Genomic DNA, 14,037 nt, shown 5'->3' with positions numbered 1-14,037 from the left:
CATGCGGCGAGCGTCGGCGTAACCGAGCCAATGAGCACAGCGAAAGACGGAGAGCGTACACGGAGCGCAGCGGCGGATGAAAAAAGCGGTGAGAGTGAAGAGAGCGCGAGGAGGTGGGTGCATCGGAAGCATTACGTGGAAAGTGGAGGAGGGTATGGCGAAAGTGTGAGAAGAAAAGCGTAGTGCTGCGCACGAGGTACTTGGCGTCGATGGCTACAAGAGTGTTGTAGCACGCAGCTGTAAAGTAGCGCCATCTGCTTCCAAAAAAAAAAAGAATCAGCTGACGCCATGACACGCAGCGGCAGCCGCAATCGTCCCAAGAATATAACTTACAGGTGTGGAGACGGAGATCCAAAAAATAACTACTCGCATTTAAGAAATAACACCCATTTCCCTTTTTTTAAATAATATGTTTCACTTATGTTGGAGTACGTACTGACGCTTTTTGACGGATTTTAAGGCCGACCACCAAGATGATTTTCCTGACCTTTTAAAACAAGTTTTCGCGAAAGCTGAAATATTTATTAATTTTACTTGCATATACTGTTACATATTTGATACACTCAAATAATTCTATTATATGCATTAGGTTTCTACTAGCTCATTTATATGTTGTGTCTTATAGCGTTACCCGTACGCCAGTAAAAACAAAACAAAAAAACAAACAAGCAAAACGAAGTCTCCGTAACGTCAGAAATTGGGCGAGTTGGTTCTATATGACTCAAGGTATAAATGCGTGATTTATTGAACGAGGACAAAAAAACCAAAGAACACAGACAACGGCAAGCGCTGAATTTCAACTGAAAATAAGTTGCACACAAAATATATATATATATATATCTATGTTGAAAAGCGTAAACAAGCAGCAAACGAATAAGTGAGAAAAACTGCACGTGTTAAAATATCAGTGAAAAAGCTATGACTCGCTCTCGCCTGTTATCTTTTCATCCTTTTCAAAACCTGCTGCATTTCCTCTTGCCCATTGTAGGCGCCTTGTAGGCTGTCTAGGATGCAGAATAAACACGCGAACGTGGCCGTGCGCTTCACGCATGGGATGTCAGCCCCCTAGGCGAGGGACCTGCATGGATGCCTCCAGGAAGACAGCCCAGCATAGGTCACTTCGAACCCTCTTATTTCTTGCACTTGACTTGATGACAAAGGAAGCAGACCGACATGCAGAGGAAGATGACGCAGCCGAAGACACCACCACGTAACGTATATATCTTTCGTGTCCAATAAAGGTTACCTGTTGAAAGTCAGCGCTTGCCCTTGTCTATGTGTTCTTTCGTGTGTGTCCTCGTTCAAGAAGTCGCGCTGTTACACCCTGATCCAAACTATATCCGATTTTGACTGCACTTTCCCGTGACAGAGTGAACTGGAATGGTTCCACTCTGGAATAAAGTTTATTTCATTGGTCAGCTCAACTCATTTACTTCCACGATCGGCACTACACCGATTAGACATATATATAGTTCTAACCTCTTGAGTTCAGAGTAGGTGTAGAATCACGAAGTTTGTCAATGTTTATAACTAGTTTTTGTGACTGAATAGTGAAAAGTGTTGTGTGGTATTTGAGAACATCTTGTTTAGGGGTGGCATAATGTCCAATATAATTGGATATTGAGACCCTACCCTGTAATCTCTGAGGCAGCTTGCACACAGTGAAAAACGGCGTTTATAAAATTATATGTACTTGTAATGGCGTGTCTGACTATAATTCTCGTATAGGTCTCGTGAAAATGTTCCGCGCCGATTTCTTCGATATGCGTCCACTTTTGGTGGGCTAGCTGAAACCACATCCTGTTTCGTCGTGGTGAATAACAAACGACATCTAAAGCTGAATTTTGCTCTAACACTGCGCCCCTGGAGCCTGCCTGCGGCAGGCAGCGTTAGCGGCATCTGCCATCTCAATATGACTCGAGAGAGTCCAAGCATACAATTGATTGGTCACACCATGTCAAATGGTGTCCAATTTCACGCCAACCTGAAAGGGACGTACAAAATCAACGCGCTTGAAGCATTTAATGCGTATAATTATTTTGCACCATACTCAGCAATTTGCAGTAGACAGGTTTCTTTATCGCATCATTTCGAGCCTTTTCATCAAACAACAACAATCTCGCGGCAACAAAAACAACAACAAAAAGAAATATATTCCGATTCAAAGCACATGTTAGAATCTTCCTGAAGCGAAGTTTTTCGCGAAGCGGGTAATTAAATGCAACAAAACTATTTTAGACGCCCGCAGGTGTCTATATATTGTCATCATTTGCGACGCGTTACCTCATGCAACATTTGTGTTAGCGCACCCACATGTAGAAATTCTAATGCTCTGCCAATCCCGGCAACGGCGGCCGCATTTCGATGGGGGCGAAATGCGAAAACACCCGTGTACTTAGATTTAGGTGCACGTTAAAGAACCCCAGATGATCAAAAATTTGCCGCAGTCCTCCACTACGGCGTGCCTCATAACCAGATCGTGGTTTTGGCACGTAGTTCACTGGTGGCCTACACCGATGCGAGCTGCGCGGACATACAAGTGGTTACGTCCACCGTGGTGCCAGGGCACCCGTCCATAAGTGCTAATTATGTGTACCGTCTGGCAACTTCAGTCCATCGGTCAGTGCTGAGCTTTTGGCCTTACGAGACGCAACAAACTTGGTGACAGCTGTTTCCACGTCGCCGGCACTGGTTATAATAATAAGCACTGAGTCCACCTCGGCCATAAAGGAGATTCGGAAGGTATAAAATGCCCACCCTGTCGCAGACGAGATACACAGAATGACTGCACAGATGCCCGGTCAGCTTCGCATGCAATGGATTCCACGGGACACTATTTCAGCCCACATACAAGCTGACACCACCACCCACAGTGAGCTGCCACTAGCTGTGGAAGCACCTTTCCCAAGTGACCCACAAGGTGATTTCCTCCACCGCGAGGAGATTCTTCGCCGCACCACGCGAGATTTAATTCCACCGTGTGGTTCAAACCTCCCAGGCGGCCTTACTCGCCAGGAAGTGGATGGTGGTGTTGCGGAGACTCAGTGTGGGGGCGGCACTTACCCCATTGGTGACCTATGCCTGGCCACAACACCTCCTTGGACTATTTGCGGATACCTGCCCATATTGCCCAGCTCGAGCGTCCGCGACTACAATCAAACACCTGTTGTGGACATGCCCTGGTCGAAACCAGATACGAAGGCGCTACCTACAAACAGTGGGCCTTCATCACACGAGACCACCAGACTATGGTTCTTGGCTCTATGGAAACAACCATCGATCACTATTGATGTTCATCGCCGAAACCGGAGACATTTCTAAATGTAATAGTTCATTCCGTTGGGCAAACTTTCGAAATAAAATGAAATAAGAAAACCCAAAATTTAATTCTTTTAATGCCATGCAATGCTCATGTTTATGCACTTCACTTCTCACAAAAGTCACGAGCTATGCAGAAATGTAAACAGCAGGAGTCATGCGAATGCGCACTTCGTGAAGTCGACGCAGGGATCGCAGGATGCTTAAGACAATGCTCGATGTTTGTCGAGGGATGAACGTTGAGGCAAGGCTTACGGAGACAGAAGAATGACGCGGAAAATGGCGGTAAGGTTGTACTCAAGGAGGTTGAAAAGAAATCTTCATCCTCCTTGGTTTTACTATTATTCCGCGTCATTGCAGCGTTCGTTGCCAAATTAGAACTGGTGATCACACGTACTTTCACGTGCACGTGCTACGTCATGCGACGCACGCGCCATGCGTCTGAAAGAGCTGCTTGGCTTTGGCACGCGAGAGGTACGCGTGCGGTTGTGGCCCAATGGTTAACGCAGCCCGAAAGAATACCGTCATGTGCTGCGAAGAAATACATATCTTTGTACGTTCATTTTCAGTTCAACATTCACTAGGCGGACGCCTCCTTTTGCCAGGCTCAGTTGCTCCCTCTTGGAGGGGCTTTCTTGAGTGACTGGTTGGTGGATGCGCAGGGAGAATCGAGAGATCGCGAACTAAGGTGTTGCAGAAAGCTGAATTATTAGGCAGTGCGTTTCTTCGAGCAGATTTATTACACTTAATGTGTAAAACAAGTGAAACGAAATCAACTGTAGTGGGAAGCGACACTTTGGAACGCCACTTTACCGTTCTAGAATAGGAAGCCAGCTCATGTCTGACGTTCCAAAGCCTCGTCGTCTCCCTTGCCTGTCGCGCGCAATCAACAGCGTGTAACCGGAAAGCATGGAGTCCCAATAAGCTGACGTTGATGGTATTTTCAAACAAGGAAAGAGCGCCAACGTGACGCTCGGTACTGACGTACTGCCCATGTGTCTTCTAGAGAAGTACGCAGTTTGGAGGAAAGATCGCCCTCGGGGAAGGTAGCGAACGCTGTACTTTGTCGAGGCTGGTCCAACCATCCATTGCTCGGCGAGGTTTTATTGTCTTTCAGTTCGAAAGACACTGTACCGTAATGCGCCTTTTGCAACGTCACCATGAAGTGAAAAACAAGTTTCAAAGCTTCGCCTAGTATTTCTGGACCGCCTGTGCACAGCACACGTCATGAATTTGCTATAGCCTTGCATGCTGCTGTGGGTATAATCTAGGTATTTTTTCCATGTTGCGCATCGCAAGCTGCCAAACGCTACAGAACAACACAACAGAAGTATACAGGACGTGTCCTGTGTGCTTCTGTGTCCTGTGTCAGGACGTCTCCTGCCAAGTGGGCAATCTGCCCCCCCCCCCCCTCGCCCCCCTTTGAAAGCGGGTACTATAAGCTGCACACTATAGGCCAAGCATTCTTTCAGAATAAGGCCCACGTAAGTACGATTTCTTTAAATTACGCATCTCCCGCTTGGGCAGCTATGATTAGGAAGTGCCTTGCGCACTTGCATTGTAGAGGAGGCTTTGGATGAGCAGCCCGTAAAAAGTTTCACTTTCTGGTATTTGCATCATCCCGTGTTTTTTTAGACCGTCTAACCCAACAATCTTTGTAAACACAAAACCAACGCTGTCTTTTTAGAATTTACCGGTCTGTAATCAGCGTGGCCGTTTTAACGCTTTTGTCGCTCTGTGTATAGCGACTCTGTTTAGCGATAAAGTTTTCTATTTAGCAACCAGCAACCTTTTTTTTTAGTGACGAGAATGAACAATTGGCGACATTTTAGCGACATAGAAGTTAGAGAAGTTACTTCAAAAATGGCCTTCTACAACGCAGTTTGTTACTCAATACCCATTTGTAATTAGCGGCCTGTACCACCCGCAGGCTCTGTGACCATGATGACGTAGCGGTTACCTTCAGATTGGTAGTCTTTACATTGTGATGGGCTTCACCTCGCAGTGGTCATCACAGAGTTTACGTTGTGCTTACAAATTTGATGGGTTATTTTATTCTTACAAAATTGATATGAATGGGCTCAAACGCAGTGGTTTCTGCGGTATCACTAAATGCATCTGATTGGTGGACGTTCGAAACCGTAGCCGTAAATTGTTCTACCAATAGCACTTGAAATAAATTTCATATTCAGATTTAGAACATAGAAGTTGAATAAGCCATATCCACTGTGCATTACGCGTTGATATCGGAGCGACTGAGCTCGTTCAAGCGAATCTAAACAAATCGCTTCTGTTTCTCACGGCTTTCGGAGCAATCACTTCACGGCATCTTTCATGTATAGTTCAAGAGCGGCAGCGTATTATTTGACATTCGCCGTGTTAACAACATGCCATCAAGAACATTCTGGAGAAATTAGTTCTCCTTTCACGAACGTCTAGAGCCACAAAGATTGAAAGATAATGTAGATTAAGTGCCTTTTCGTGCTAGGAAAACTGGGATATTTCTGTTCTTTCAAATCATGCTGAATTTGTAACCTCACAATCTGAACGTAAACGCTGAACTTGAGCTGTCATCACCTGGTATGGAAACAAATTAGTAAGGTAAAAGTCCTTTGCAGCCTGCTGGTAAATTCACTGTCTGAATGAAACATGAAACGTCTAGGTAAATGATTTACGTTACGTTAGCTTCCACTTGGCAGTTTAGCGAGAGTATTGGCGACTTCTTTGTCTCATGTCAACCACACGCTTCAAAAAAAAAAAGACAAAACTGTGTTTAATAGTCCACCTTGTGTGATAATCAGATTTGTCGATGACAAAGGTAACTCGCACCGGCCTATTTGTTAGCCTCTTTTAATGCAATGGTAATCTGTAAACTTCACACACACGCGCGCACACGCGCACACACACACACACACACACACACACACACACACACACACACACACACACACACACACACACACACACACACACACACACACACACACACACACACACACACACACACACACACACACACACACAACACACACACACACACACACACACACACACACACACACACACACACACACACACACACACACACACACACACACACACACCACACACCACACACACACACACACACACACACACATATATATATATATATATATATACAGTGTGTTTCAGCGAACACTTTCAAAAATTCTTAAAGGTTGCCTGTGGCAGATAGCCCAATTCTAGTTAATGAGGTGGTCTACTCGATGAGGCGGACATTACTTGCACAAGAAATTGAAATGCATAATCGAATAATAAGCAGAAATTCACTAATTAAGTGTTTAACTAATTACCTGATGGCCCATATTGCAATTTACAAATTGTAGCCGTGGTGTTCACAAGACGGATCCACTTGGAACGAATTCTTCCGATGACACCAGTTTTGAGATATTAATTCCCGAACTTTGCAGAGAAATGCATTGGCGTTCCAATTAGTTGCTTAACAAAGCGTCGCTTTATGCATTGAAGCACAAAATTAACTGGAACGCCAATGCATTTCTCCGCAAAGTTTGGGAGTTATTATCTCGAAACTGGTGTCATCCCGAGAATTAATTCCAAGTGGATCCGCCTTGCGAACTCCACGGCTACAATTTGTAAATTGCAATATGGGCCATCAGGTAATTAGTTAAACACTTAATTAGTGAATTTCTGCTTATAATTCGATTATGCATTTCAATTTTTTGTGCAAGTAAAGTCCGCCTCTTCGAGTAGACCAGCTCATTAACTAGAATTGGGCTATCGGCCACAGGGAAACTTAAATAAATTTTGAAAGTGTTCGCTGAAACATCCTGTATATACCAAGCAGATTTGTACGTAACGGATTACATGTAAATAAAGACTTGTAATCAATTACGTTTCTCCGAATTTGTAATTTAACGATTGCTTTGTTTACTCGGTAACGCTCAAGGTAATTCAGTTACTCTTTTTAATGAGCATGCAACCATGTTACATCATTCAGCTTTGAGCACTTACATTTGGTCGGAACTATACAGTGTTCAAAGGGATGAAAACATGTACGTATATATTGGTTACCTCCTTCTCGCAATAATCGTCCTGCAGTTATGCCTAGATTCCCTGAACATGCAAGCCTTTCAGATTTGCACACGTATTTTGGAAGTCCGACCATGAACTTGCCTACTACCCGCCGGGGTAGCTCAGTCAGCTAAGGCGTTGCGCTGCTGAGCTCGAGATCGCGGGATCGAATCCCGGCCGCGGCGGCCGCATTTTGATGGAGGCGAAATGCAAAAACGCCCGTGTGCTTGCGTTGTAGTGCACGTTAAAGAACCCCAGGTGGTCAAAATTAATCCGGAGCCCTCCACTACGGCGTGCCTCATAATCAGAACTGGTTTTGGCACGTAAAACCCCAGAAAGAAGAAGAAGAAGAAGAAGAACTTGCCTACTCTAGTAAATTCCTCTATCTCTCTTTCTTTGCCTCTCTTATAAAAAAAAAACGCTTTTCTCTCTCTCTCACCCTTCAAAGCGCCTTTAAGCGACCTTCATAGACGGATAAAGCTGCTTCTCAAGTCTATTTCGCTTAGTGCAGTATGTTTAAAGATAGGCACACGGTTTCGGCCGTTAAACGCTTTGTTTATATCTGTTTGATATACGCGGCACTCATATACACCTACCTTTGCGATTGTGAAACACGAACCGTATTCTTAGAGCTCAATAATGCGCAGCCTTAATGGGTGAATCAGGAAGTCTGGCCCTATTTTTCATTAGCCAACATAACGTACATACAGCTAATTACAAATACACGTACCATTCTACGTACCTTACACCATGTTCCACATAGTCCCCACACCAGTTCAGACATTTGTCTCATCGCAGCAATAAACTTGAGATGTCCCTGCAGTAGAATTCGCCCGCACGGGGCCTCCCCCGAACGCTCATTGTCATGCAAGTCTTCACAGCCTTTTGCGAACTCACAGCAACACCACCTCCCACTTCTGAAAGCGAGACGCCTTTCCCCTTACGTGGGCTGCATTTACCTGTGGATTTCGGTGACTGTTTGTCCCTTGCTTCATCGAAAACGAATCACACTTCGTTGCTCGTACGCCGTGGACGTGTGAAGCACAACTCCCATATTCAACAACTGAGAGCAGCACCGTTCCGCGGAGCTACCGGCAGATAAGGCCGGGCTGGTCCAAGAAAGGGCCACCGCTGATAATTGATATGTTGACTTCGCTTTCACAGCCGTAATTTAGCTAAAAAAAAGTCGGGGCAAAGACTTTCTGATTCGCCCTAGTATTAAACTACCTTAGAGATTTGGCCACATTTTTAAGAAACGTCAACGTTTGCTGGCATCCGTTACAATTAGTCGTTTAGGTCTAAATGACTAACGATTGAAGAGTGCCGGGAAAAGGTCCCCCAGACGCTGTTCGGCAAGTTGAAACGCCGCTTCTATGGCTATCGGGAGCGCCGTCCCCTAGCCCTAGCAACAATGACGCGTTGTGCTTCACAGAGGACCCAGACCACGAGAATCGTGGCATTGAGTAACCACAATATTGCGGTGGTGGTAGTAGTGGCGGGCTGTAGCAAATGGTGAATTTAACCAGGCGACGAATGCCGGCAATCGCTCCGCCTGAGCGTCTCTTACAACATTTTACTGCGGTATGTCACCACATATGTTCGTGAAACCAGTCTCTATTAGGAACGAAACAAGAAGACTAGAAGCTTTTTGCGGGCTTTAACTGACACTTCACTTCTGGGAGCACAAAGTGTTGCAGTCAGGCATGCGGAAGGTCACTTTTTTTTTTGCAATTTCTTAAGCAAAGCGTAATTTTCGCCTCGGTAAATTGGGCAAGACCACAGAAAGTGTTCAATTCCTCCTCTCCATTTACACGCAGTGCAGTTGGGAGAATCGATACGTCCGGTCTTAAACGTGCACGAACAGCGGTCTGTGGAGCGTTAAGCGCGGCCGCAACATTGTTCTGACAAACCGATAGGCAGAATGCAAAAAGAAAATAAATAGAAAAAGCACGAGAAACGTGCTCATAAAAGCCTTAAATTTGTACAGCTTAGAAAAAAAAGCGTGGCTGATGACTCACTCATTCACTCGCTCGCGCACTCACTCACTCACTCACTCACTCACTCACTCACTCACTCACTCACTCACTCACTCACTCACTCACTCACTCACTCACTCACTCACTCACTCACTCACTCACTCACTCACTCACTCACTCACTCACTCACTCACTCACTCACCGCTTCTTCTTCTGTATTCGAACAAGATAAGATAAAGAATAAGAGCTGCGCTTAACTTTGCTCGTACGTCTCCACTTTCCAGGGTGAAACCACGCCTTGACATATTTTTTATTTTTGCTTGTAGCAAGAGAGCGTACATTCTAGCTACTGCGCTCCTTGCGAAGGAAGTGTTTGGTTTCGTATCGACTTACCCTGCATAGACGACGCGTGACGCTATTTCGGGAACTAACACGCACGTGACACCCGGGTGTACTTAGAGGCCAAGTTTTGCCCTGACCCGTGAAAAGCAACAAGCCCGTCAGGAAGAAGCGTACTATCCGTTTCCCCGCCGCTCCCGACCTCGCCGAGTTCCCCGAGCGACTGGGTATGCAGCAAGGTCGGGCTCTTCCTGACATGTCTAAATGACGTCGCGGGCACCCGTTGAATGCGCGCCGCTCCTTTGTCTTCTTTCCCGGTGCACCCTTTCAAGGTTGCCCGGCGCCTAGGGCTGTACACGCGTTTAGCGTTCGCTAATCGTATGCGCGGATCTCCATTCAGTCTCACATGAATGCAACTCGTGCAGGTCGAATGAACGGACGACATTAAACGAGTAACGAGGCGGCAAAATAAAACAAAGACAGAGAAATAAAGGGAGGTTGCCTGTTCGTCGCTGCCGATGTTGCAGACGGCCGTGTCACCCTGTGTATAGCAGACGACACAACAGCGTTGAGTTGTGACAGTGGCGAAAAAGAAACTACCGGCAACGCGGAGCCTGGCCCTTCGGATACGGTGCTCCAAAGCCCGAAGGCGTCAAGAAACGTGTCACAGCCTTTGCCCGGATTCGGATTTCGAAAGGAAATATGGTGAGATTGCTGGATGACACTGGGGAACCGGTAGGTGAGACGCAAACGAGCTGTGCCGCGTAGATGCACAGTTACGTTGCAAGGCCTACTGCAGCTGCAGACGTCGGATAATCAAGGGTTGATATTATTTAGGAACGCACTCGGGGTAACTTGGCAAAGTTAAATTATGGGGTTTTACGTGCCAAAACCACCATCTGATTATGAGGCTCGCCGTAGTGGGGGCCTCCGGATTAATTACGACCATCTGGGGTTCTTTAACGTGCACCTAAATCTAAGTACACGGGTGTTTTATGCATTTCGCCCCCATCGAAATGCGGCCGTCGTGGCCAGGATTCGATCCCGCGAGCTTGTGCTCAGCAGCCCAGCAGCATAACCACTGAGCAACCACGGCAGTTTGGGAAAGTTGGCAGCTACGCCATTTGCACAATGACTATACGCGTGAGGCTTTCGCGCGGGCCTGAGTGGTATTCGCACCGCGTGAGAAGTTTTCAAAGCTATCAGTCACAAACTATATTGTTGGGAAGCGAAAACGTTTTTGCACGATTAAGCTTCGAATAGAACATGTAGACTTTGCGAGAGAAGTAGTGACAGATTTCTCATTTATTTCGGTGCCTACTGTGGCGTTCAGACACGAAGATGTGCAAAATAGGGGCTTCGCGAGCACAGCAACAACATGCAAAAAAAGGTTGTTAAGTTTAATTCAGTTTATTACCCTAAAGACATCTCTAGGGGGTATTGCATAAGGGGTGAGACTACAGAATAATCACGTAAGAATATTTGCCATGTGGCTTAGGATAACAGGTGATCGGCTATGGCTCTATAAAAGTCAGTCGGGCAGGTGATCGCGGCGATGTCATGGGAATGGCCGTTACGCTCTGTTGCTGGGCAGGGAAAGAAAGAAAAGCAGAAAATGCGGCAGTATAGACATGTGGTATGGACACTTGGCGCATCCATCCTTTGGAGATGAATGATGACATATGTTTATTTTATTCAGAGATACCCCGCTTTGCACAAAGGCGTGTAAGCAGGGAAGTTACAACTTGGAAAAAAAATCTTCATTAACACAGTACACTTGGTCACAAGACAATTGATTCCACTGTGTTACTGTTCGAGCAAAAAAGGAATTAGCATAGAGGTTCGTTCTAGTCCGGTATTCTCAAATTTTAAGGTCATGATCGGTTCTTTTAGATATATAGTGAGGTGGTTTGAGATAAATGTCTCTGGTAATTCCGGTCTTGTTATTATATCTTTGGAATAATAATTTCAAACGCAGTTTTCTTCAACGAGAGGAGAGCGCTTCCAATTCTAACTCGTTTTTCATTTGAGTGCAACTCTCCCCTCGCCTGTACCGCCCCAGAACGAACCTTGCCGCTCTATTCTGTAATCTCTCGATTTTGTCAATCAAGGTTTTCTGGCGAGGGTCCCAAACACAACACGCATGCTCCAAGATAGGACGAACGAAAGAAATATAAGCAGTGTTTTTTAGTATAAATGACGAGGTTTTGAGATTAAGTTGAATATAGTTTAGCGCTCGGGCAGCTTTTGTAACTACATTATTCACATGCGCATTCCAGGAACAATTACTCGAAAACGTCACACCAAAATATTTATACATAAATTGCTGGTTGATAATATCAGTATTCAAAAAATAACAGATTTCAATTTTTTGCTTTCTTTTCGTGAAACACACATGAACAAATTTTTTCGCATTTAGTTGCATTTTCCACTTCTCACACCACGATACAATTTTAGCAAGGTCAGTCTGCAAATCAATAGAGTCTCGTTCACTTGTTAATTTTATTGCGATAGCAACTATATGGACACTTCCACCGGATTTCTGCCGTCGGCGTCGCCGTCGTCGTCGCCGTCGCCGTGAGGTTCCGTATAGATAAAATCTTCGCCGCGCGCCGTATGCCCGAGCAAAAGCGCGCGGGGTCGCACGCTGTCACGGAGAGCGAATGCACTCAATCTTCCACGCGCAAGCAAGGAAGCGGGAAGCCAGCGCCGGAGGGAGCGTAGGGGGGGGGGGGGGGGGCGCATTTCTACTCTGCCAACAACCGCGCTCGTCGCTCGCTCGCACCGTCTCTTATCTCCACACGGCTCTGACCTTTACATTCGCCGCTCAGTTTCCGTTGAAGCGATAGACCGCACGTATACCTTCCCCGTTGCGGCGTATATGCGCTTGCTGCCAGCGTTTTGACAGTCGTTGTCTGCAGTCATTCAGTGTGATCTATTCATGTTTGTTTGTGCGCGCTCACACCACAGTTAGTAATAGTCGGGCCACATTTTCCAACGCACGCTACACATGCAATGCTGCCCGGATCGGCAGTGCAGCGCTACAGGTGTGTCCCTTCGCACGCGCTGCCCACGGGCAGCGCTTCTCATCAACACCACCGTTTCACACGCGCCTTCTCGTGGTCATCGAGTCTCTCTTCATGTCGGTCTACTTACGCCGCAGCACACCTGCTTACTTAATCAGCTCATGTTTACTATAATTTAATCCCATTGAGCTTGTGTGGGCCAAGCTCAAAAATGGCATCGCTGCGGACAGCAGAGACTTCAAGCTGTCCACGGTCGATGTCATCTTGAGGGAGAAAATCAAGCAGGTAACGGCGGAAGACTGGAGGAAGAGCATTCAGGATGTGATGGACTTGGAGGCAAAGTTCAGACTTGACACGTCTGGGAGTGAGCACATTCAACCCATCATCATCCAGCTGGGTGAAGATGACACTAAGAAAGCGACTCTGCGAGCTGTCTGGCATTGAGCCACTCGACGAAGCATAAAGGCTTCTTATTAACAATATAACAGCCCTTATTAGGGCTACCAAAATTTTGCCGGTGGGTTCGCAACAGCCAACCATTCATTCCGTGACCTCTCAAATAAATAAGCAGTTCCATTTATGGCATATTCCTTATAATAGAAGCTCAATTCTGATAAGCAACGTCCTGCATACATTGTGCTCGATTTAAGAAGTGGCATAGAAACACATTTAAATGCTGGCATATCTGAATTGAAACACTATTGTTAACCCTGATTATCGTTGGCGGGCTCAAAATGCTCATTCGGGCAGCCATTCATGTGGTTGCATTGTTTATTTTGTTATCTGGCTCACGCAAATAATGCGATTAAGAGAACAAATATAAAACATCATTAGCTTAGAGAGGCCCAAAATGCTCATTCAGGCAGCCACCGTGGAGTTTGACGTGCCCCATAGTGAAATAGCAGTAGTCGGAGCACGCTTGATGGTTCTGTTAGCAGTCTGCACTGTAAATCACAGTCATGTCATAGCAAGTGGTGGTGAAATAGCAGCAGACAACACCAAACTGCCACTGTCAGCAGCTTGAATGCCAAAGCACATTCGTGTGGTTGCATTGTTTATTTTGTTATCTGGCTCACACAAGTAATGCGATTAAGAGAACAAATATAAAACATCATTAGCTTAGAGAGGCCCAAAATGCTCATTCAGACAGCCACCGTCGAGTTTGACGCGCCCCATAGTGAAATAGCAGTAGTCAGAGCACGCTTGATGGTTCTGTTAGCAGTCTGCACTGTAAATCACAGTCATGTCATAGCGAGTGGTGGTGAAATAGCAGCAGACAACACCACACTGCCACTGTCAGCAGC

The 14,037-nt window shown here is 45.9% G+C and overlaps 1 protein-coding gene across 2 annotated transcripts in view; it reads left to right on the top strand.

Annotated features, from left to right (window-relative positions):
- The window catches only part of LOC119466328 (leucine-rich repeat-containing protein 4B), a 183,532-nt gene that overhangs the window by 72,222 nt on the left and 97,273 nt on the right, over nucleotides 1-14,037 (top strand). The window contains exon 1 of one of the 2 annotated variants that reach the window (XM_049656894.1): nucleotides 10,303-10,412. The exons of the other annotated variant lie outside the window; for it this stretch is intronic. Within the exon in view, the coding sequence (XP_049512851.1) occupies nucleotides 10,410-10,412 (3 nt within the window). The 5' untranslated portion in view covers nucleotides 10,303-10,409. Of the gene's footprint in view, nucleotides 1-10,302; nucleotides 10,413-14,037 lie in introns of those variants that run through there. 2 annotated transcript variants of the gene reach the window in all.

The sequence above is a fragment of the Dermacentor silvarum genome, chromosome 10 (genome assembly GCF_013339745.2).
Source record: "Dermacentor silvarum isolate Dsil-2018 chromosome 10, BIME_Dsil_1.4, whole genome shotgun sequence".
Classification (NCBI taxonomy): Eukaryota; Metazoa; Arthropoda; class Arachnida; order Ixodida; family Ixodidae; genus Dermacentor; species Dermacentor silvarum.
This window is presented reverse-complemented; position numbering and strand designations above follow the sequence as displayed.